Genomic DNA, 25994 nt, shown 5'->3' with positions numbered 1-25994 from the left:
CCAGGGTCCAGCTGGATGGATGGAGCAGAGTGTGCCTGGGGTTGTGGCCCTAAAGGCCTCGTCCCAGCTCTGCCAGTGGTGTGCAGTGCTGCTTGAGCAACTCATTTATGTTCCGTCTTTCATTTTTGCAGTTCCTAAAAAAAAAATTAATACTATTATCTCATCTCCTCTAGTTTTTCACAGTGATGGTCTGAGGAAAGCTGAGACAGATGGATTGAGCTTTTTAGAATAAAATACTTACTTGGTAACATAAAGGGTGTTACAGTAAAAACAAAAGTGAATATACTTTGAACTCGTAGCAATGTGCACCTTGATGATTTAGTACATAATGATAAACTGTTGTTATGATAGCCTGATGTAAGGCCACATTTCTGAATTATAGCTCAAAACTGGTGGTACCTCTTTTTTGTATACTTAAAAAGAACTTAGTTGTGGGTTTAATTTTAGTTGATAGGAAATTTATTTCATGAAGGTTCATCCACTTGGCTTCTCTCTACATAGCCAATAGAAATTACTTTCTGGGATGCTTGTAAAACTCATTTCCATATAATTCAGACACGCTTTAGTCTCATTAGATTAGTATAGATGAAGTCTTAATTCTACAAAGGAAAAAAATTCAGGTCTCCTAATGTGATAAAATTGTAACATATAAGGACAGGGAATCAAGTCACTGGTCATGTGATACATAGTGATACATGTAATTGCTCTTGTGATTCCAGATAGCAATTATTTGTTATATAATTTATTTTTCAGTGAGGGCCGAGGCAAGTTGACGGTATTTTCAGTTAAAGCTATGTTAGCAACCATATGTGGTGGAAAAATGCTGGACAAATTGAGATGTAAGTATTTTTATATTATTTGAAAGATTTTATTTTCAAATTAGGACTTTTAAACAGTTTTAAATGAATGTTTTCTGATTTTTGAGCCTTTTTGTTTTTCACTTCCTCATCACGCACTGGGCAGCAGCAGTCCCCAGAGTATGCAAGTTATGCCATCTACTGTTCAGAAGGAAAGTTGCTGAATTGGTTGGTTTTTAGTGGTTTTCAAAGCAAGAAAACAACAGATTCAGAATAGTAATGTTGACATTCAAAGAATTCTTTTTAAAACGGTTTTCCATATTATTAAAACTTATGCTTAAGGGTGATTATGTTGCTCTTTTTTAGTTAGAAAATAAATTTGATTACTTTTACTATGTTTGGTAAAGTTTAGCCCCTTTCTTAATAACTTCATTCTTCGTCATGCAGTTCTTACTGTGATTTTAACTGTTCTTTAGTACTTTAGAGCTGACCAAGTATTTAGAAATTGATAGTCTTTTTCCTCTTTTTTCAGTTATCTTTGCTAAGTTTTTCTTACTATTAGCCATTTTCACATTTTGCTATTAACTTGGTACTGTAGGAGGGTGGTTAGGTGAAATAAAAGACGAAATTCACAGCTATTTTCTTTTGCTGTATATTTTCATTACTTCATTCATCAGATCATTTTTAACTAAGATACGCCAAGCATTGAGCAGGTGCTTTATATTTTCCCACTTAATCCTTAAAATTCCTTTGAGGATCAGGTGGTATTTATTCTGTTTTACAGCTGAGTTCATTGGGGCCCATAAAACCTGCATTCCACCAGGCTATCTTAACTTGACAGCCTGTTGAAGTTGTTTTGTTGTACTCCACTAGACTATTACTGCAATGGGAGACAGCCGTGTAATTACACTCTCAAGTTCAAAGGGCAGTCTTGCAAGTTTGCATAGAATAGGAAACTTTGGCTGATTTCAGGCAGTAAGTAACCTTAATGAAGTGTTGAAATACATTTATTTGTTGAAGAAACTGGGCCATTTATCCTGTAGCATTTCTCATAGACTCATTTTGATGATTGCATCCCTTCAATGTTCCCCTGTGCCCTATGTTTTCTCTAATTTGAAAGTTATATCTAGAGGCTTGATCATGTTCAAGTATGTCTTCGGAAGTACATTTGCTTTCTGTGATTTTTCTTACATGAAATTGAGAGTTGGAAAGCTAGATGGCTCATTAAATACAGGTTTAGGTATTCTGAAGGAAGATCTTAGATCATATGTTTGGTCAGCTGTTATCTGATCTATCTTCATTTCAAATCAGCCTACAATGTGGAACACATTTATCGTAGTAAAAATCATGCTTTACTTAAAATGTTCTTTTGCAGTTTTTTAGTTGGTATCTCAAATATTACTCTTTCAGACTGAAATTTCATTATATTTTCTTATTTCTAGCTAGTATGGTATATTTCTGAGGAAGGTAATATAACATAGATGGGATTATATTTTGTTCAAACACAAATGAAAAGGAAGTTGGAATTTTGTCTGTGTTTTCAATGCTAATTACACCATATAAAGAATATATATTACCATTTTTACCAGTCCTGGGAAAACTGGGTGAAAAAGAGTAGATAAATATTCTAGATGATTCTAAAGTCTTTACAGTCCTGTGATTACACCTCCTACCTTAGGTAGTTCTGATGGTACCTGGCACATAGTTAAGTACCTTTAAGTTTACCAATTATAAATTATTGATTAAGTACTAAAAATACTCCATTTCTCTGTTGTAGATGTAAGTGAGAAAGTGTATATCGCAGTGTGCAAGTTCTAGTACTTCCTGAAGTATGGAAGGGTTCTGGAACTCAGGTGATAGTGGGTTTTTTATTTTTTTATTATTATTATGTTTTAATGTGACTTATGAACTTCTTAGACTAACACAAGTGACCAGTATTCAAATGGCAGAAAAGTGTGCAGGTCAAGGCAAATTGTGTGACATGGTGGTATGCTTGGAGTCGCAACTTGCTGCACACAGCACACAGACCACTGTGCTACAATCCATGCTAGCTCACTAATTATCCAGTTTACACAAAAGGATTTTTTAAAAGATATAAAATCTTCATGTTCACAATTATAGTTTCTTTACCAACAATAGCTGTGCTTCATTATTTTAATTGAACCATAATTATCTGGACTAGGGAATGGGATGTTTTATATAAATAAGGCTTTCAAGTGTTGAAACCTATCATCACTTGTTAATTTTAATCATTCAGGTGGAAATCACTTAAAACGTGGCCTGTCCCTTCCATTTTTAACAGAGCTCACTGATCATAATTTAAACATTTTTCATCTCTCAGGGCTTCCCTTCTCTGATGCATTTAGGGCTAATTGTGAAGCTAGGGTTATTTTTTGAGACTATCATGCTGTTGTAGTTCTTGAGTTTGGGGTGTGTATGTGTGTTCTTTATCACTGGCAAATGTGATGCCATTATCAGTATACTAGCATTTAGAAGTCTCTCCTTGCCTCTGATTTACAGCTTTTAATATACGACTGACAGAGAAAACTGATACAACTTTTTTTTTTTAAGGTTTTTTTTTGGTTTGTTTGTTTTTAAAGATTTTATTTCTCTCCCCTTCCCGCCCCTCCCACCCCAGTTGTCTGTTCTCTGTGTCTGTTTGCTGCATCTTCTTTGTCCGCTTCTGTTGTTGTCAGCGACACGGGAATCTGTGTTTCTTTTTGTTGCGTCATCTTGTTGTGTCAGTTCTCCGTGTGTGCAGCAGCATTCCTGGGCAGGCTGCACTTTTCTTTCGCACTGGGCGGCTCTCCTTACGGGGCGCACTCCTTGTGTGTGGGGCTCCGCTACGCAGGGGACACCCCTGCGTGGCACGGCACTCCTTGCGCGCATCAGTGCTGCACATGGGCCAGCTCCACACGGGTCAAGGAGGCCCTGGGTTTGAACTGCGGACTTCCCATGTGGTAGATGGATGCCCTAACCACTGGGCCAAGTCTGCCGCCAGATACAACTTCTTAGAATTCTATTTAAAGAAGGATATAAGTGATTAGTATGAGAAAAGCACATGAACTTTTTTTTTTAAAGATTTATTTTATTTATTTATCGCCCCCTTGCCGCTTGCTTGCTGTCTGCTCTCTGTGTCCTTTGCTGCAGGTTCTTCTGTGTCTGCTTGTCTCCCTTTGTTGCGTCAGCTCTCCGCAGGTGTGGGCCGACAGCTCTCTGCAGGCACAGGCCAGCTTGCCTTCACAAGGAGGTTCTAGGAAGTGAACCCAGGGCCTCCTGTATGGTAGATGGGAGCCCAATCAGTTGAGCCACATCCACTTCCCTGAACTTTTCATTACGACTGTCAGGTTTGGCCATTGTGAGAAGTCTTTTATCTCTTGCTTTTTATTTCTCAGCTATGTTCTAGTTACTTGAGGTGGATGGATAAAGGCACAGCCAAAAGTGAGATATAATTCTAGATTGTAATATCAAATGATATTTGACAGTTTATCCATTTTCTTCCACCTACTTATTTCTTCCCTAAGTTTCTCCAACTTCCTCCTACTCAGTGTGCTCCATACTGTTCCTTTCTATCAGTGTAGCTATTAAATATGGTTTCCTGATTTATGGAATACAGCTTAACTTTTCTGCTTGTTTATTTCTTTTGGTCTTTCTACTTTTTACCTTTTGTAGTAGGTACCAGGGGTTGAACCCAGGACTTTGTACACATTATTTCTTTCAACTTTTTTTTTTAGGAGGTATGGGGGATAGAACCCAGGACCTTATGCATGGGAAGCAGGCGCTCAACCACCGAACCGCGTCTGCTTCCCCAGTGAGAGTTGGTATATTTGTTTGTTTGTTTGTTTTTAGGACATACCAGAGATTGAACCTGGGACCTCATACATGAGAAGCAGGAACTCAATAACTTGAGCTACATCTGCTCTCTTTGACATGTTTCTTTTAGTTATAGGGTCGATATAACATTTTTAATGAATCAATATTTGTGCTTTTAGTTTGAAGCCTTTCTTAATTACGTTTTTCAGATCTCTGTTAAGAGGGTTTTTGTTTCCAGGTTTCATACATTTATGGAAATGGTTCACTGTTGTGACCTTTAAGAACTGTATCCTAGATTCAAAGGTAATCATGTCTGGTTCTAAATACCAAGGATCCATAATCAGAATACAGACTTATTATAAGCATTATCAAAACTCAGTGATGGGAAAGCGCATGTGGCTCAAGCAGTTGGGTGCCCGCCTCCCTCATGGGAGGGGGGTGAGGAGAAGGTAGGTCCTGGGTTTGGTTCCCAGTGCCTCCAAAAAAGAAGACGAGCATACAAGGAACAGACACAGAAAGCAGACAGCAAGTGCAAACGGTGGGGGGAGTAGGGGAATAAAAAAAAAAAATCTCAGTGAAAGCAGTGTTGGGGATCAAACAATGTCCCCTCCAAAGACATGCACACTCTTAACCCCTGGTACTGTGGGCACGGACATGTTTACAAACAGAACCTTTGAAGATGTATTATCAGGTGAGGTGTGGACTCGAGTGAGTGGGACCTTTGGAGATTCTGTTTAGGTGAGGTCACATTGAATCAGGGTGGGCCTCAGTCTGTATGGCTGGAGTCTTCATAGGGTAGAGTCCATCAGAGAAGCCACAGGAAGAGCCCAAGGAGACCATCACCATGTGACAGAGGCTGAGGTGCAAGCCACGGGACTTGGCTGCAGACTAGAACCTAAGAAATAACTCAGAAAACAGAATTCACAGACCATAAAGCCCACTGTTTATTAAACCATCCTTCCACTTAACTATGTCATTTATGTACTTTGTCTAATTCTGCTATGCATTTTCTCAGAAACTTAATCTCCTTTTATTCAAACCTCAGCTGTATTTCACTAAAAAATAGGAACAGATGATTCATAAAATTTATCTTTTAAAAAAACCTGGTGGTACCATTCTGAGGACAACTAACACTACGTTCAGGAAGGCTATAAAAATATTCATTTTCATTGACTCAGTCTACTTCTTGAGTTTATACTAAGGAATTGATCAAAGTCTTATGTATATTTGTTGCAACACTCTTATATGAAAAACTTGAATCAACTTTAGTGTCCAATAGTGTGAGCTTAGTGAAGTTTGGGGACAACCATATTATTGGATAGAATGCATTTAAAAATATGTTTCAGGTAAAAATACATAGTGTAACACAGATTTAAACAAAAATTTAGTATGCACATAGAAAAAAGAAAGGAGGTGTACCATAATGATAACGGGGTTTCTCTGGGTTGTAGCTCAGTAGTTTGATAGTAATAATTTATATCATTTATGTTTTTACATGTTTTTGATAGATTGCACTTTGAGTCAAGATGAAGTGAGGTTCTTTCTACCTTTTTTCTTGGATGTTTCAGTAACTCTAGAGAGGCCTCCCGTTGAAATTACAGTTAACCTGTCTCACCTGTTCAAAATTTAGCCTTCTCTGTTATATTGTTTTAACCACCTGCCACTGTGTATTTATCCTTCTCCATTTCTGTTGACCATTCCTTCTCTTTATTATGGAAGTGACTGTTTAATCTGAATGGGTGATGCCTGTATTTACATTTCTCACAATCAAAATGTCTGGGAACTGGCAAGCCCTAAATCTGTAATTTTTGTATAAGAAAACAAACAAGCAAAAACAGAGGGAGGCCTGGAGACTTGCTTAGGGTAGTTCTTGGCTGGAGCAACACCAGAAGCCCCAGGGATTCCGGTCCCGCCCTCCAGCCTCATTCTGACTTAAGGAATGATGCAGGGATATTATAAGTGTTGGAATATAACATGCACTTGGATTTAGTTGTATATAGGTATTTATAAACATACAGATGTGTTTAGTGTCTTTGTGGGTTGTTAGGAAGATGACAGGAGATGATCATCATTTGCCAGGGAAAGCTAACCTATAAAGAAAATGCCTTCCCATTTATCGATTTGACTCTATTCTAAACAGTCCTGTCTTGCAAAAATGTTTGGTTGTTTGTGTGAGGAACAAAAGGGACTGGATAGATGTAATGAGTAAAACCAGGGTCATTATCAACAGGAAAAAAAAAATTCAAAACCTATGTGGCAATGATGGATTCATAGCATTATTTTTTCCACTATCCAAAGGACAGAATGTCTTTCAAAGCGGGTACACATAGGCATTTAAGGGCTTGATTGTGGATTTTCACAAGGGTTTCGGAACAGCCTACTTCTTTAGCTGGAAGCAGCTAATGGGGAGTTAGCATACCTTCTGTCAGAGATATAGACATAGCAAGAATTACTGAGGATATTAACTGGTTGTTTGGGAAGTATTTATTTTCTTATTGCCAGAAGGGTTTAGGGCTTCTTTTGGAGAACTAGTTTAATTTTTTTTTTATGTTATCATTGCATTTTGTTGTCTCTTATTTATTTCTTTGGTAAGATCTTTGTGTATATCACACTAACTTAGATTCATTATTTGTTATACTTTCTTTAGGAGTAAGAAAATAGCAATAGTGTTTTCAGTGTTTTTCTTACAGATGAGAAAAGTCTAATGTGAAAAAAATATTGTTTTAAATCAGTAGCTCAAGAAGTAGTGATTTACTGCATCTTCAACTTTGGAAATAATAGTAATTATCTGTTATTAAAACAAATGAGTTTTTGCTTGTTCTTCTGTTACTATAAGTCTGTTAAATTATAGTTCCTTTTTTATGAATTTGTTTCATTTGAGTACTTTGAATCTATTCACATGACAAATTACTAAGTATAACTGAATATAATACTTTTTCTTTGGGATCAGTCACTTCACTATCTGATCACTGCCCTTTATTACTCTGAAGTAGGTGGGTGTGAAGTATCAGTGTAGATATATACGTATATGGTTTTGTGATTGTGAAGCTATACATATGTCTCTTTATGTACTTGTCAGCCAGTGTCACCTGGTCCTGCATATTTCCAGGATTAGCAGCCACAAACTAATGATTTGCTTAGTTTATCAGTTATGAGTACATTGAGTGACAACAGGAAACTTGACTAATGGTGGCTTAACCACATTGGAGTTTATTTTTCTCATGTAAAAATAAGGCCAGAAGCTGGTATTCACGGCTGGTACATTGACTTAAGGATGTCATCGGTAAGTTGTTTCTTACCGCTCTGTCTTCCCGCTCTGCCAAATGGCCTTCTTCTTCAGGGTCATAAAAGAGCTCTACCTCAGGCCAGGCAGAGAGAAGGGAAACAAGAGCTGTTCCAGAAATCCCTTCATGGATGCAATATGTGGGGGAGGCTGGGAAGTCACTCTTTAGCTGGGCACATTGCCGTTCTAAACTTCAGGGTTCAGTTGGTGTGAGAAGAGCAGCAGCAGGTACCAAGGAAGCCTCTGGCAGGGTCTGCCCCAGCCCTTATTGACCCTTTGTTTTCCTTCACATTTAATGAACGGTGATTTTCCTCATTATAAGAATAGCAGTGACTGTGTAAACACTAAATCACTCATGTGCCTCCCTCCTTTGAAAAGTGTCAGATGTTCACATCATTGCTTATGTCTTCAAAGCTCCCTGTTTGTAGCCTGAAACTGTGATCTAGTACTCTGTTTTTAACTGCCTGCAGGGTATCCTACTTGAAAATTTGCTGATTGTTCAAACTCAGTTATGTCCAAAGCTAAGTCTCTTTATTTTCAGTTTGCTTCAGTCAGGGTTGTCAGCACTTTCCCAAGCTAGAAACTTTAGATTAATCCTCACTTTTCAAGTCCTTTATTCCCGTTACCAGTTGGTCGTTAACTACAGTTTCTTGCACTGAAATGCCTTGGATTTGCCTTCTGCCTCCCCTGCTACACCACTACTCTCGATACCAGGCTCTTGCTACCTCATTTGTGCATTATTTACAGGGTTTTCCAGTCAGTGCCTCCAATTCCATTCTTCCTCTTTAATTCGTTATACAGGTCATTAGCAGTTTAATCTTGAGATGTAGCTTTCTAAATGTTTCTTCCCTACTTCAGAGTTTTTAGTGAGTTTCTAAACCAAATCCAAATTGCTTTTTCTCTTTCAAAGTTTTTCTTTTTTTATAACAGAAGTATTTTTCTTATTCAATCTTTATTTCCCTTTGTTTCTCAGTATAAATTATCTTTCATGGTCAGAATTTTCTTTTCAGTAGCCTATTGCCTGCTTTCCTCTGCTAACATGTAGACTCTGTAAATTCCTGTCATAGACTTTTACCCTAGTCTTCTCTAGTTGCTTCCCTTAAACCCTATGCCAACCTGTTTTGGCCTTATCCTTCCAAATTCTATGTTTCAAGGCCTAGCTTCTTGAGCTTTTTTGACATCTCCTGCCTATGTATTTTTAAACTATTCTAACCTATATTTGAAGGAGTATGGAAAACGGAATTTACCTTGAGGAAGATAGGTATCATTTTAAATCTTGATTTGGCCACTTAATAACTTTTTGACCTTAAGCAAGTTAACCTTTCTAAGCTACAGTTTTGTTATCTATAAAATTTAAATAAGTATACACAACATACACCTTTTTATGAGAGTGAAACAAGGTAATATGAAAACAAGATTATATGAAGCCGAGTAGCACTTACTGTTAAATGTTGCATGAAAACAGAAAATCCAGAAAAGTAGGGTCTTAAACAATGTTCAAGTTACTTTTCTCTTTATAAAGGAAATCTAGAGGTAGATAGTCCAGGACTGGTATGGTAGCTCCAGACTCATCAGGGACCCAAGCTTTCTCTTGCATTCTATTTTACCTTCAAGTGCATGACTTCTACCTCCAGGATACTGCATGGTCCAAAATAGCTACTGGAGCCGCAGCCATCATTGCTACATTCCATGCAGCAGAAGGAGGAAGGGAGTAAGGAAAAAACTTAGATTCCTTTAACTAGGCTTCCTGCAAGTCCCTTAGAAACCCTTCTGCCTATACTCTCATTGGGCAAAACTTAGTGCCCACACTTGCTAAAGGGAGACTTGGGATTATAAAATCTGAGTTAGGTACATTGTTGCACACAATAAAATCAGTGTTCTGTCACTAAGGAAGAAGGGGATAATGCGTGTTTGTTACCAGAAGTGTCAGCCATAGTGACCTGTCATGGTGCCCGGCACATGGTGGGACTTAACAATACTCTTTTATGCCTCTGTTCTTTCGGTTGTATTTAAACTCAGGTTTGCTTTTAATTATTCTTTGCTTCATAGGTTTCTAATTTTTCCAGCTATGTAAAGCTTCTTAGATATAAGGACCATGTGTCATACTTCTTTGTTGTTCTTCCAAACACCTAGCAGAGTCCTTAGCACTTGGGTCACATAGTAGGAACTGAGCATGTCTTTGCTAATAAATTGATTTTACTTTCCATTAGGGCCATATTTCTGTTAGCCTCTTAGTGGATTTTTTTCCCCTGTGTGGGTAGTTCATACTTTACCTTCAACAACATATCAGTACCTTTTGTCAGAGGATATACTGAGGATTTTATTCTTATGGTAATTGCCTGTTTTCCAATGCTTTACAATTTACACTGTGGAGTAGATAATCTAACATTTAATTAATCTAATGTTTCTTCGATTAATGTTTAAATTTTTTTCTACATTCATGCTATAGGATAAATTACTCAAATTGAACCTAAAGAGTAATGCACATGTGTTCATGTGTCTCTTAGGCAAAAATCTCTACTATACAGTTGACTGTGTTGACTAGGACTACATAGAATATGCATTTTCAAAACGCTGCATTTGGAAAGGCCTCAGGAAATTAACGACCTCTCTGCATATTTAGCTCACTAATTTGTCAGGAATCTCAGTAGTCTGAAAAAAAAAGCTTAGGTCACATTTCTTTGCCAAGTTCAAACTCCTGGTTGTTTTTTTTTCTCCCTTATCAAGAAGATGCCTCTTTCCAAGAAGATAAAGAAATTGTAGTAGCACAATTTTCTTCTGGCTGGGTCAGACTTTATATAAAAATAGGGTCTTATATAAGGTTTCAAAGTCTCTTGGGGTAGAATAATTTATATAGGCTTTTTTTATTATGCTTTGGAACTTAATGAAATATTTTAAACATAATCTGTGTTTACTTTAATTTTATTCCTACACAGATATATATCACATCATTAATATATGAATAAACCATTTCTTTCATACTCCATCACTAATATACTAATATATGTATACACTCAAACATGCATGTGTCATAAACATATATAGAGATGCTGAAAGCTTAAGACATACTACAAATAATTCTTGGAACAAATTAAGGTATACATAAAAGTTATATAGAAGTTATATTTCATCCTCTTATATACACTCAAAAGTAGTAGGTAGATAAACATACGTGAATGATTATTTTATTTGATGTGGGAAAGAGGGGACTCATCAACAGAGTACACAATGTTAAGAATGAGAATAGTTTTAATATTAACTAAAAATCATAATAACTTTATTATACTATTTAATGATATTTTAAAAATGGAATACATCTGACATGTAGCCATTTATAAAAATCTGATATTTCTTTATAGTTTGACTTTATTTGGTTTTGTCCTCATAGATGTTTTCTCCCAGATGTCAGATTCCAATGGCTTAATGATATTTAGCAAGTTTGACCAGTTTCTGAAGGAAGTTCTGAAGCTCCCAACAGCTGTCTTTGAAGGGCCATCATTTGGTTACACAGAGCACTCAGTCCGCACCTGTTTCCCTCAGCAGGTAAGGACAGTTTTGTAGAATTTAGGGCTAGAAGAATGCACAGCCATCCCCTGCCTTTTACTAGATTTCATCAAATTGCTTCCATTCTAGAAATTGGAGATCTTATGTAGGGGAAAAGAAAGCACTTTAGAAGAATGGTGGCTAAAACAGGGCATGGGTGGGGGGATAAATAGATTTCACTGAGAACTTTTTTTTGGGGGGGGGGCGGTAGGGTCTAACATTTGAAATATGTTAAATATTGAAGAAGAATGTTTAGATAAAATATTTATATTATTGCTTCTGGGTGTATACTAATTCCTAAATGAGTTCTTAAAACTGTAAAGTACAGGAATTTTGAGGTAAATCTATGTACTACTGGATCATTATTTCTTGAGCACTGCCAACACGGATTGCGGTACAGCTCTCAACTGCCAGCACAAAATCCCTCAAGGAAACCTTTTTTATATGAAAGAAAGGTGGATTTGGTTTCCTCTTTATTTGTGGGTTTCATTTTGTGGTCTTGATGTAGAGGTTGGTATGCATGTTTTCTGTGATTTTAACTATGCCTCAGAAGAAGGAGTAGAGTGGATCCTGGCTGTAGCATCAGTTTGATCAGGGAGAGGGTAAATTGCTAAAATTACTTAGAAAACTCTGGAAGTGAGAAATGAATAAAAAAAATTTCTGCTCAAACTAATGGGTAAACAAATGAGAAGTAGCATATTGATATAATCTGAAAGTACTTCCCCACAAGATACTTATTAATTATAAAAGGAAATATAGTAACTTTACAGTGGAGGAACATGTCTGATACCGAAGTGCATATCACTAGTGACATAAAGATACCCTGTGTCTCTGGAGAGGATGCAATAAGAAGTACACAGTATCACTTCAGTATACTCCTACCCAAAATGCACATCCTGAATCTAATCTTGAGGAATTGTCAGACAAACCCAAATGAAGGGATTTGTACCACGTAACAACTAACTGGCCTGTGTGCTTTAAAGATATGAATGTCATGAATGATGTAGTTCCAATTTAAAAGAGTCTGAAGAGACCTACATGAAAACTGAATGTAACCCATGATCCGGGAGTTTCTTTTGTTATGAAGGGTATTATTGGGACATTGGACAAATCTGAATAAGGGCTATAGAATATAGTATTCTGTCAATGAATGTTAATTTCTTTTTTTTTTTTAAAGATTTATTTATTTAATTAATTCCCCCCCCCTCCCCTGGTTGTCTGTTCTCTGTGTGTATTTGCTGCGTCTTGTTTCTTTGTCCGCTTCTGTTGTCATCAGCAGCACAGGAAGTATGGGCGGCACCATTCCTGGGCAGGCTGCATTTTTTTTCTTTCACGCTGGGCGGCTCTCCTTACGGGGCGCACTCCTTGTGCGTGGGGCTCCCCTATGCGGGGGACACCCCTGCGTGGCGCGGCATTCCTTGAGCACATCAGCACTGCGCGTGGGCCAGCTCCACACGGGTCAAGGAGGCCCGGGGTTTGAACTGCGGACCTCCCATGTGGTAGACGGACTCCCTAACCACTGGGCCAAGTCCGTTTCCCGTTAATTTCTTGATTTTAATATTTGTATAGTAATTATGTAAGAGAATGTCCTCGTTTTGGGGAAATATAATCTGAAATATTTAAGGGTAAAGGGGCATCTCTTCTGCGGTGTTATCACTTGGGGAAATTGGGTAAAGGATAAATGGGAAGTAAGTCTGAAATGATGTAAAAATGAAAAGTTAAAAAAAGAACAATCTAAAGGCTTGAGAATGGAAAGGGCGATGTATTCTAGATTCTCCAGACTGTGAGTACTTTGATTCACAAAAGAACCAAAACCAAGCAACCACCTTTTCTTATTTGAAGTTACGAATTTATATGTATATGAATTCAGACTTTTGCAATTTGTTTCTCAGCTTTAGCATTGAAACAGGTACCCTTAAGACCTGTGACGATTTGATGCTGGATGTACCCCAGAAAATTAGTTCTTAAAGCTAACCATTCCAGTGGGTGGGAACTTTTGATTAAGTTACTTTAGTGAGGCATGGCCTAGGGTGGGTCTTATTCCTTTTCTGGAGTCTTTTAGCAGTCCATCGCCTTAACCACTCAGCCACCTCATCCCACTGGAGTCCTTTATAAGAGAATGAAATTCACACAGAGAAAGAGAGTAAGCCATGGGACCAAGGAGCTGAATGCAAGGAAACCCAGGAGAGAAGGGAGAGACCAGCAGATGCCACTATGTGCCTTACCATCTGACAGAGGAGTCCAGGATCACCAGTAGCCAGTCTTTTGGAAGAAAGCATCACCTGATGATGCCTTGATTTGGACATTTTTTCTCAGCCCTGTAACTGTAAGCTAATAAATGCCTTTTGTAAAAGCCAACCCATTTCTTGTATATTGCATTCGGAAAACTACATAAAAAAACTTTCTGCTTCATTTTGTTCTAATAAGAACATAGCTTGCAGTCTCCCCACCCCCACCCCAGATATGTATTTCCAAATGATATGGGGTGTACAAAGAGTGTCCTGGAGGTATTAAAATGTCCTTCAGGGATATAAGTGAGAATGAATGATGAAGAAACTACAAATGGCTCTCCTACATTTTTCATTCAGAACTCACCTTATTGCTGCAACTTCTTTAGTGGTAGCATCATCTAAATTTTGCCTTCTCATTACCCTGGGGTCACCTTGCATGTGGTGCCATACATGGCTTTTTACCAATATACTACCTGAAGGTCAGACTAAAAATGAATCAAGTTCTGGAATGCTACTTGTATTAGTCAGCCAAAGAGATGCTGATGCAAAATACCAGAAATTGGTTGGTTTTTATAAAGGGTATTTATTTGGGGTAGGACCGTACAGATTCCAGGTCGTAAGCGTAAGTTACTTCCTTCACCAAAGTCTACTTTCACATGTTGGAGCAAGATGGCTGCCAATGTCTGCAAGGGTTCAGGCTTCCTGGGTTCCTCTCTTCCAGGGTCTTGCTTCTCTCTGGGTTCAGGGTTCCTCTCTTCCTGGGGCTTGCTTCTCTATCCTCTTTGGGCTTACTTCCCTGCACTCCAGCATCAAACTCCAACATCAAAACTCTAACATCAGAAAAACCCTCAACTCTGTGCTTTGCCATGCCATTTATCTGTGAGTCCCCACCCACCAAGGGGTGGGAACTCAATGCCTTAATGATGTGGCCCAATCAAAGCCCTAATCATAACTTAATCACACCCAGGTACAGACCAGATTACAAACATAATCCAATATCTATTTTTGGAATTCATAACCATATCAAATTGCTACACTACTGTTAAGTAAAACCATGTCAGAGTAGGACCTATAATTTATACAAAGAAGTAGCAATGAAGAATGTCACCTGACAGTGCTTAGAAGTGGATGATAGTTATGTGGAATACTAAACCTAAGGTAATCTTTGGTTTTCTTGTAATGTGAATACTATAATGAGAACCTGTTAATGGAATAATAGTTTAAAATGTTGAGAATAGTAAAAAAATCAAATTGTTAATTCTAACAATGTATTCCAGGATTCTACAAATTATAACACAGTTACAAGGCCTTTGATCTCACAACTTGATTGTTGCTTCAGATTCCTGTAAAATCAGTCTGTGTTTTGATATTTGCCAAAATTGGAAAAGTCAGAGAAACCTATCTTAGTATAGAGGAAACTTGCTTGCGTTTAAATCCAGAAGGATGTAAAATTGAAGCCCCAGAAGAAATAGAAACTACTGACAGAATGACCAAAAACTGACACTGTTTGAACAAAGTTTCATAATGCCTGTGGCAGTTTGAAATTCTTTCATGAATCCCAAAAAGAGAAGATATTTCTGAACTAATCTATTCCTGTGGGTGTGAGACCATTTTGTTGGACTATATCAATGAGGGGTGACTCAGGTTGAGTCTCCGCCTGCTTGCTTGGGCTAATATAAAGGGAGACACGCAGAGAGAGACACAGAAAAAGGAATTTGCCATATTTGATTCTGCAATATGAGAGAAAGGACTCCAGTTTCGCTCAAAGCTGAGCTGCAGGGAAAGAAGGCCCCGAGAGGCTCAAAGAGCTGAGGCCGAGGGAGAGATGAGCCATATGCCTAATAGCTTGAGCTAAACTCTGGATGAAAGCAGAGCAGCGGAGACTGATAGAGGAGGCCGAAAAGAGATGAGCCCTATGCCTGGTTGCCCACAGCTGAGTTCTGGAAGATGGTAGATTCTGGAGGGGAATGCGGAGATTGGTCATCTTCACCACATGGCAGGATGCTAGCATCAACGGTAGCTGACTTCGGTGAGAAAGTATGTCTGATGGCAACTTGATTTGGACATTCCACAGCCTTAGAACTGTAAGCTATTCCCCAAATAAATTTCCTCTTATAAAAGCCAGCCCATTTCTGGTACTTTTTATCAGCGTTTAAATTCAGTGAGTATTTTCAGTTTGCTTTCAACTTGAAAACTTAAAGCTCATGAAAGTACTTCAACCTTGTTTTCACCAATGTTATTTTTCCGTGATTTTCTCAAATGAATCAGTCTTTACAGTGAGAGAAATAGTGTTTCAGAATTTTTGAAGAGTTTCTCCAGTCTTTTTTAACTATAATAACTAAAAATATCTCTATTTAAAAAGCACAGCAACATTATATTGTCGTTTCATTACAAATTTTATTTTCAAAGCCTAGAATAAATCAGTGATACGGACAAGCCCAATGTCTAATAATAATTGAAAACCTGACTTCTATTAATATCATGGTCCTATACTTCTAGTTAATGTGTTTGCCCTTGTCAGATAAAATAGTTCTATAACTGCAAAGAAATTTTGTGTAGAATTGCAAGACCGTTAACTAAATTCCACATTTGCTTTAACTGATTACCAAGTAAGTGATAGGGCAATGGATAAGAAATATGTTGCACACAGAGGAATAAGTGTTTAATGTCAATGGTGAATTTGGGGGTTGCAGCTGTAATATTCTATTGCTAATTTATTTTCCTTGTTTTCACATGTTAGTTTAGTGATACTGGATTTCTCATTTTCAAGGTATTGTTCCTCCCTCTTTTCAAAAAGGGAAGAGGTGGTCAGTGGTGGAGGGAGGGGACTGAGAATGTTATCTAAGGTAAAAACTGTCAGTGTGGAGAACGGAATAACAAGGGATGAGTTACAAACAGAATCAATCACTCTTCTCTAAGAAAAGATAAGAGATGGCATGCAAAGATAGAAAGAGCCTCAGTGTTTCCTCGGGAAGGCATAAATAAATCATGGTATTTTTGTTCAGTGGACCAGGCAGCTGTTAAATGAAGACCTTGTAGCAAAACAATAAAATGCCTTAATAAAATATTCAGTAAAAAACATTATATATTTATATCTACCTTATGTTCATAATTATGTGAAAATACACACACACACACACACACAACACGGACACCTGGAGGGAAATACAGAAAAATAAAATGCAGTAGGAATGTGTATTATTTCCATTTTTATTATAGTTTTGTTATGAATATTATTGTCTTATAAAAATAGGGAGAAATGCAAAGAATATATTCAACTCTAAAGCCAAAAAAAAAAAGACAGCCTGTTTTAATTTATAAAGGCTACCAATGCAATATACCAGAAATGTGTTGGCTTTTATAATGGGAATTTTTAGGTTAAAAGCTTACAGTTCTGAGGCCGTGAAAGTTCTGAACCATGGCATTGTAAAGAGATGCTGCCTCACCAAGCTGCAGCTGTGGGCAATGAGGCACATGGCAGCCCATTATCTGAAGATGCTTCTCTGGAGCTCAGCTATAGGCAGTCGAGGGCATGACAAGGCATAATGCCAGGCTGCCTTTCTCTCCCCTCTCCTCTGTGACCTGCTGATTCCAGCCTCCGGCCTCCAGTACCTCTCCTGTCTCTGAGGCTCTTTTTTTCTCTGTCACTTTTTAGTCCTCTGTCTATAAAGGACTCCAATAAGAGGACCCACCTGGATGAGGTCACATCAAGTTAAGATCCTACTTGCCAAAAGATCCTACCTACAGTGGATCTATACTCACAGGAATGCATTAGCTTTAAGAAAATACTTTTCTGGGGACCATACAGCTTCAAATCACCATACTGCCTTTCACCCTTCCACATTGTTATTTAGTGAGTCACAGAATTTTAGACTGGGAATTCTTTCCCAACAGTTCTCCAGTTTTCAGGTCTTAGGACCTCTTTATACTCTAAAAATAATTGAGGCCCCCAAAAGGCTTTTTTCATGTGTGTTTCATCTATCACTGTTTTCATATTAGAAATTAGAACTGAAAAATTAAATTACAATAAAAAATAACAGATAAACTTATAGCATGTTAACATAAATAACCTATTCCAAAACAAACAAACAAAATGAATGAGAAGAGTGCCATCATTTTATATTTTTGCAAATCTCATTAATGTTTGGTTCATATCTGCTTCTCCAAACTGTTGTGATAAGTTATTTTGGTTAAAGTATAGGCAGAAAATCTGGCCTCACACAGATACGTAGACTAGAGAAGGGTATTTTAATAGCCTTCTCAGACAATTGTGGCTATATCACATAGCTTCTAGAAAACCCTGTCTGTGTACATGTAAGAAATGAGAGTGAAAAAAAAAGCTAACAGTGTCTTAATATTATTATGAAAATACTTTTTGCCTCATGGAAAATGTTTTAGGGACCTCCTAGAGGGTCCCCTGAGCAGACTTGAAGAACTACTGCTCCAGCCCTTGAAAGATTAGTATACTGAAACCCAGAAATATAGGTGATTTCCCCCTAATTCCTGGAAAGTGAAAGACAGAGCATTGAGACATAATACTTCTAATTTTACTCCTCAGGTATTTTTTTGAGGACTTAAAAATACCAGCTAGGGGCAACCTTTGGGAATTGGTTGTGAGCATATTTATGAGAATCTTCTGAGATAACAAAATATACTACTTCCTTTTCATCTTGAAGATGTTTGAAAACCCCATGGTAGATGAATCAAAACCTTTTAGAGGGAAATGGACTTTGGCCCAGTGGTTAGGGCGTCCGTCTACCATATGGGAGGTCCGCGGTTCAAACCCCGGGCCTCCTTGACCCGTGTGGAGCTGGCCATGCGCAGTGCTGATGCGCGCAAGGAGTGCGGTGCCACGCAAGGGTGTCCCCCGCGTGGGGGAGCCCCACGCGCAAGGAGTGCGCCCGTGAGGAAAGCCGCCCAGCGTGAAAAGAAAGAGCAGCCTGCCCAGGAATGGCGCCGCCCACACTTCCCAAGCCGCTGACGACAACAGAAGCGGACAAAGAAACAAGACGCAGCAAATAGACACCAAGAACAGACAACCAGGGGAGGGGGGGAATTAAATAAATAAATAAATCTTTTTTTTAAAAAAAAAAAAAAACCTTTTAGAGGTAGTAGTCTTAGGATTATAAGTGAATTGTTCTAAATGTAATTTTTATATTTATAAATTATAACATAGAAGATATAGAAGTATTCATTTATACATTAAATTTGTAATAAGGGGTATACCACATTTAATTCTATTTTACCATGTCTCATTTGCTAAAAATCTTCCTAGTGTCTTCTTTCTCAGTAATTTTAAATGGGCATTTGTAATTTTGTTTTGCTTTGTCGCAGTTATTTTCATATCCACGAGAGGCATTTTCCAGATCTGGTCTTCCATTCCAGTGCTCAGTGGCTTTCCGACTTTGTTTCCTAGGTTTTTGCATCATTCCTCCTGTATTCCACTGTGGTCTCAGACACGTTAGTAACTTGGATGTCTGAGGTGGAGAAAACTTTGGACAACCTTTGTTTAGCCTCTTAGAGTAGGCATTGCTCAGATGTCATCTCCAAGCACAGTAATGTATGGAGAGCCATTGAATGATATTGTCATACTGCTGTCGCCCTCAGTCAACCCTTTTTCATCTCTGTCAGTACGTTCCCCTTCCCACTTCCTGAGCTGGACTGTAGTCTAAGCCTTGGCTCTGGACTTTCTGTTTTCTTCATCTTTCCTAAGTTTTTATCGCAAAAAACCTCTATCCTGCTGTGCCTTCTACTTTACCTACCTTTTCTATCCCCTCCCTACAAGTTTCTTCTTTTAAAGATTATTCTCAATAAGAATGACTTCCAACTTATATATGCCAAAATCAAGGTTCTCACAAATGCCAAAAAACCTAGACAAAAGTAAGACTGTGGAGTCTGCTGTTTTGCATGATGGGCTCTATCGATTGGAAAGGTATCAGGTGGACTGGATGGAAATCCCAGGGGTCTCTATCCTCCTGCCTACACGTCACTATGCCTTCACTCTTTCTTTCTAATTAGTGATAAAATCAAAGTTTTGTAATCAGCTGACAAAGTTTTTAGGCTAGCTCTGGCCAGTTCTATCTTTCCTGCCTTTTTTTTTTTTTCTGAAAGTTTTGTTGGGTGACACCCATAGTTCGCTTTAAGAAAAATGTTGGGGCTGAGAGTAAGATGAAATTCTGGGTATTCTTTTGAGTTCACACCTCATACCACCCCCAATCCCCATCCCCCAACCCCACCTTTAAATGGTGGACGAGGGCATGGAAAAGCCTGCTTCCTGGGCAGGTGTCTCCTACGTGTTTGCCTTTTTGGCTCTTTTCTTTTGGAATAAAGGTTGAGGGTGGGGCCTAAATGTCTAGGTTGCAGTTACAGAACTCTCACCAGGCCTGGTTCTATTGCATTGTTATTTTCTCTCATTTTCCCGTCCCTTTAGAGCTGGAAAGGTGCTTTGTGTGTTGGAGTAAATAAAAAGCAAATTCATTAATTTGAAATATTGTTGACAATTTGTTCTGTCTATATCATATAACTGTTTCTTTTTTATTCTAATTCTCTAAGTCATAGAGACATGGGGCATAGAAAATTATGTTGGTGTTTCACATATAGTCAAGTCTTACTAGATATTTGTTTAAAAGAGAGAGAAACAGAAGATAGAACAGAAATTGTCTTTGAGAAAAATGCTGTCTAGCTAGGGAGATGGTATAATGGAGGGAGTACTTTCATGGGCATTTGGATACTTAGATTCTAATCTCATCCTTATGATTATTTCTGTGACTTTGTCAAGTTACTTAAACTCTGAGCTTCAGTTTCCACATTGGTAAATGACAAGATTGTTAAATGATGTCTGAGTGTTTATCCCTCTTATAAGTATTTATTTAGCAATTATTTTAAGTGCCCTTGCATGCCAGCTGCTGTTATGAGTGCCGGAAATACGGTAGACAACCAGACAGGCATAGTTCTTGCTCTCCTGGATCTTGTTTTATGATCAGATGTAGGATGTCTGTCTTCCCCTCAATACCAGAAATAGTCAGGCTCTGTGTCTAAGGTGGGTAGGAACTTTATAAGTCATATAAATGGTCTGCTCTATTATTTTCCCATGTTTTAAAATTAAGATATTAATACCTGACTTGTTCTACCTTATGTGGTTGTTTAAGACTCAGATGAAACAATCTATGTGAAAGTGCATTTTAATCTGCTAGTAGTGCATTGTATAGTGTGGGTAGTGTCTGTAAGAATGGGAAGTCTTATTTTATTTGCTGTGATTTTTCTCATGTAATTCAGGAAAGCTTGGTTGGGAGAAGCCTAGGTGAACTTATCTTTGGAGTTCAGAATTACTTGGAAAGATATAAAGTATATCTGTTTTTCTTCTCTTCCTAGAAAAAGATAATGCTGAATATGTTCCTGGACACCATGATGGCTGATCCGCCTCCCCAGTGCCTTGTCTGGCTACCTCTCATGCACAGGCTTGCCCATGTTGAGAATGGTAAGGAGAATTTTCTAATTCAGTTTCTGGTACTGACAACACATATGAACCGATTATTTGTAAACTCCAGCCGTTATCATTGGCGATTATAATTGACGTTTGCTGTCATTCCCATCATTTGATTTCTGTGGTGTTAGCTTGCAAAGAAGAATGTTTATTTCTCAAAATAGTCAGGGGAGGAGGAATTTATTTCTTAGACAAGATGCAAAATAGTATCAATATCAGGTCATAAAATTTTGTGGTCCAAACTCTAGGCTCTAGTTCAAACTCTAGATTCCAGATGTTGTTTTCTGCTTGAGCCCACATAATTTTGCCATGATTTCCTTTTTTTATAATTTAGTTTTCAAAATCTTAACTTGATAAAATTGGATATATTCATTATCAACCACTAAAGCTATAATTATGTTGGAATAATTTAAAGAAAAATAGCTAAGATAGAATTTAGCACTAGGTTTCACACGTCCTCAGTTTTTTTCTTTTATCGTTTTACCTTGAATCTGCTCTTGCATATTGTCTCAGCTGTTTGACATAAATCTTTGGTTCGCTTTGGATTGAAATGGTACTTATTTCTTAGTCACTTAATTTTCTCTGGTGTTACCACCAGTTTAACTCCTTGTTTAGATTGTTAGAGATTTTTAAAGGGAAGCCATAGTTTTCCCCTGCAACCTCCTTTCTCGTACGGCTCTTGCCTGTCTCTCTCTATCTGCAAGAGGTAATGAAGAAGAAGAGCTGAGAAGGCTTAAGAGGCAGAGCCCTCCCCACTCCCCCACCCTGCCCAGAAGTGTGAAATATACTTCTAGGTTTCCCCACCGCCATCCATATTTTATTTTTTAACTTTTCGGCCTTTTGTTCACCTGTGGCTTTAGTTCACAGGTACCTCAGATTCTGTATTCTTTTCTTAAAGGATTGGATCTCTTCTATAAAATTAAAATTGCTAGCTTTTAACAGGAGTTTTGAATAGAGATTTAAATTGTGAAATTATTGCAATATTGATTCTTTTGTTGACAATGCTTTTATAACCTTAAGTGCTTTAGTAATTTCTTATCCACTTCATTGTTATAAAATCATTTTGTATCTGATATATCAAATAGAAAGAATTTCATATGTCATTATGTCTTTTTGAACATTTATTGTGACTTTGTAGTATATTATTTATTGATTACATTCTTATGTGGTCAGTAATATTTTTCCCCAGGACAGAAATGTTATGAAATCATTAAAATATCTAGAATTGTGTTACCTATCATACTAACATTTCTCTATATGTCTTATTTTTTATGGTGAGAAATAAATTCTAAAATTATGGTATTCCTAGTTTTTTTTATTTCTTTTCTTTCTTTTTTTTTTGATTTGGGCCCCTCCTATGAAATGCAATACTTTAATTGTACTGAAGTTATTATTCATAGGGACAAATATTTATTTATTTCAACATCAGTTGTACTTTTTACCTTGGTTTGCTAATCCAAGTGTACAGTACTTATATGAAGATGACTACCACATGATGTACTTTACCAAAGTGAATGCATTTACCAGAACCTGACTCATCCTTTTCTTTTTCTTTATACTCTGACCCAGCACAGTCATTGATCCTTTCCTCATTCTGATTCTCTGCTTTTCCATCTGAATGGAAGGTACATAAGCACCAAGAAGAGAATGGAAGAAAACTATGTAGGCATACTTTTTCACCCAAAATCATGACATATATTTGATAATTTAACATTAATATATGGGCAATTTAATATTAACCCCAGATTATTATTTAGAATTATAAGTATTGGCCTCACTGATTTCATTGCATTGATTACAGCTTCAGATTGACTTAGCAGTAGTGTTCTCTGGAGACCTATACTAAATTGTATAGTTATAATTTGGAGGACACCCTCTGATTAATATTTTTGTCATTCCTTAGATTTGTCTTGATGACAAAAAGCTTGAATGTCTTAGAGGAAATATTTCCTTTGGATTTCTCGTTCCTGATTTTACTTGCCTTTTTGTCTTTGGTGACATTATTATGTTATTTTCCTTACCTAGTGCTTCTACAACCCTGTCTTGATTTCCTAGTTAACATATATTTTTAGAAGCAAGATTGAATATCCTTATAATTGAGATAGATTAACTTTGTATACGAAGGCTAAAGTTGTTCAAATAAAGATTTGAATGCTTCTTTCCTATTGACTTCCATTTCTTGTGTTCAGAGTTGAATTGCCAGAACGAATAATTATGTTACCAACAATTAAAAGTATAAATGACAAACTATAATATATGGTTGTGCTTTGCCCAAGATGGTGTCTCTCATTTCCCACTCAGTGAACTGGAATTTCTAAATAGTCCCTAATCTAAGACCAAATTCAGACTTTAAGGAAATCCCAGTATCTCTATAAATCCTAAATTCCCCTGCCATTCCCTAGTCCCTGGCTGTTTTCCATAAGGGAATGTACTGTGCAAGTTGGAGAAAAGAGTGGTAGGTCACTGAGTTTCCCTTCCTCCAAATTATTGTTTCTTCATTGGTCTAGAGTACTTTAGTTTTTATGCTGTTACTTAGAGCTTTGATCTAAAATTAACATTTAGTATGGCTGGTCCTACTTTTTACCAGTTACCATTCGTGCCCAGGCATGTATTGCTATTTAATTCAGTTTAACATTTGAAGTCCTAAAATACTATTTGCAGGTAACAGAGGCACATAATAAATAGTCCTGGCTCTCTAGCAGTTTGTAAATTTGTGAAGGAAACAACTAACAATAATACATCCCTAAAAGAAGACAACAGTAGATTTGAAGAAATTTTGGAGTGAGGACTTCTTTCTTCACCTTACTTCTATGCTTATCAAATCTTTACTGTGAGAATCGTGAGTTTAAGTTTAAAGAAAGAAGTTGGTTGTTTTCTAAGGTAGATTAGAATGTATTTTTTTTCTTATTATTTTTCTTTTATTCTGGTAAGTAGTTGGCTAGACTCAACTAGCAGGAAATTTGGATACTTCAGTTGTTTTCACCATTCCCTTCATATTAGAATTGTTTTTTCTCTGTATTGACTTCATTCTCCAAATCAAAATTATTTCTTTCTTCCTCTTCCTCCCCCAACCCTCCTCCTGGTCCCATCTCTTTCTGCCTTGTTCTCTCCCTCAACAAGTCTTCCATCCTGTGGAGTGTTCCTACTGCCGGTGTGAGAGTATGATGGGTTTCCGATACCGATGCCAGCAGTGCCACAACTACCAGCTCTGCCAGAACTGCTTTTGGCGTGGTCATGCCAGCGGCCCTCACAGCAACCAACACCAGATGAAGGAGCACTCCTCCTGGGTAACTTCAGTTTTGTGTTTCAGTTTGGGTTCCCAGTGGTTAGTCTGGTTCATCAGTAATAGCCCTTAAGTAGATACCTACCAAATAAGGATGCAGTATCATAAAATATTGACACTAACTTTTATGCTGGGGGTAACAAAAATGTCAGGCTGTATCACCTGATTTTAGAAAGAGAATTTTAAAATTCTAGGTGCTGTAGATACTAATACATTTGAAATGGTCCCGTTATTCAGTAAAATGAAATGTTCCAATGCTCCCTTTCCAGAATGAGATGTCTCTTCATTTTAAGATTGTGCAAGCATTATCCTTCCCAAATCTTATTCATCTGAGCCTTCCCTAAGCTTTGAAGGTCTTTGTTTAAAAGCAAATTTTTGTCATATTTATATGACTTTAATGTTGCAAAGAAAGCTGCGCAAAATAAAGGAGTTAACTTTTTGCCTCTCTAAATTTGAGTAAAATATTGTATTTTACAACTGTTACCACATTGGTGTTATTGTCACCTTCAAAAGTGGTCTTTTAAAAAAATAATGTTTGGGTTAAGGATCATGTTGGTTTTCTTCTGCAGTGCTTTTAAATCATAAAACATGCTAAACATGAATTGTTTTTCTTTCCTTCTTTCAAATTATTCCCAGAGTTTTAATAATGCCATGCTTTTCTTTTTCAAAAACTGGTTAGAGCTTTTGTTTTTAAAACCTTTTCCCCCCAGTTTTGGGTTTTTTTGTTTTTTTTTTTCTTGGTTGATTGGTTTGCTAAAGGGTAGAAAAATATTTAAGATCAGAACCATAATTCAGGGACTAGGTTTTAGCCTGTTGATCCTGTTGGACCTCAAGTATTAGGAAACTTCAGTAACCAGTTTTTTCCCTTCAGTCTTTTTAAAACTCTACCAAGAAAAAAGCAAGTAAACGCATATCAAGTATTAGTTTTGTATGTATGTATATATGTTTTTAAAAGAATTTCATTTCAAGCACACACTTAACTTCCTATAACTGTGACAATATGTTTGAGACTTTTCTTTTATTAGATAGATTTTCAGTTAAAATTAACTACAAAATTTTGTTAAACTGAACATTCTATCCTGGCTTGTCTTGCGTTGTGAAATCCAATTGGTTTTGTTTGAGGAGCCATTATTTTAAATCTTTAAAAAGATAAGAAGAAGAAGAAGGAAAAAAACCCAGTAATTTCTTTCCCATTTTTGTGGAATAGAAAAAAATTTATAGATTTGTAATTTGCTACTTTTTCCTTTCTTAAAGAACAAGTACCCCACTGTGTTATTGATTGGTTGATGTTTCTTCTACTGTTTCTTGGTTAGAGTCTAAATCTTTGACTGGGATAGCTTTTTGTTCTGTAACTTTTCACAATTACTGGATTAGATGTATGTTTCTACAGAAAATTCTCATTTTAGATGTTTGAAGTGGGAGAATGAAGAACTCTTGTTCATCTTCATTTGAACCAGCTCTAACTAATCTATAATCCTTTAAAAATGATGTTATATTTATTTAAAGATAAGTGATTAATGCTTACACAATGTTTTTTGATTTACAAAGCAGTTTCTCATAT

The 25994-nt window shown here is 37.2% G+C and overlaps 1 protein-coding gene across 11 annotated transcripts in view; it reads left to right on the top strand.

The window, feature by feature from the left end:
* The window catches only part of DTNB (dystrobrevin beta), a 350467-nt gene that overhangs the window by 113164 nt on the left and 211309 nt on the right, over window positions 1-25994 (top strand). For all 11 annotated transcript variants that reach the window (XM_058287728.2, XM_058287727.2, XM_004452521.5 and 8 more), the window contains exons 5-8: window positions 754-839; window positions 11282-11436; window positions 21039-21144; window positions 24271-24437. In XM_058287728.2, the coding sequence (XP_058143711.1) occupies window positions 754-839; window positions 11282-11436; window positions 21039-21144; window positions 24271-24437 (514 nt within the window). The remainder of the gene's footprint in view (window positions 1-753; window positions 840-11281; window positions 11437-21038; window positions 21145-24270; window positions 24438-25994) is intronic.

The sequence above is a fragment of the Dasypus novemcinctus genome, chromosome 25 (assembly GCF_030445035.2).
Source record: "Dasypus novemcinctus isolate mDasNov1 chromosome 25, mDasNov1.1.hap2, whole genome shotgun sequence".
NCBI lineage: Eukaryota > Metazoa > Chordata > Mammalia > Cingulata > Dasypodidae > Dasypus > Dasypus novemcinctus.
Note: the sequence above shows the minus strand (reverse complement) of the source record. Positions and strands in the feature narration are given on the sequence as shown.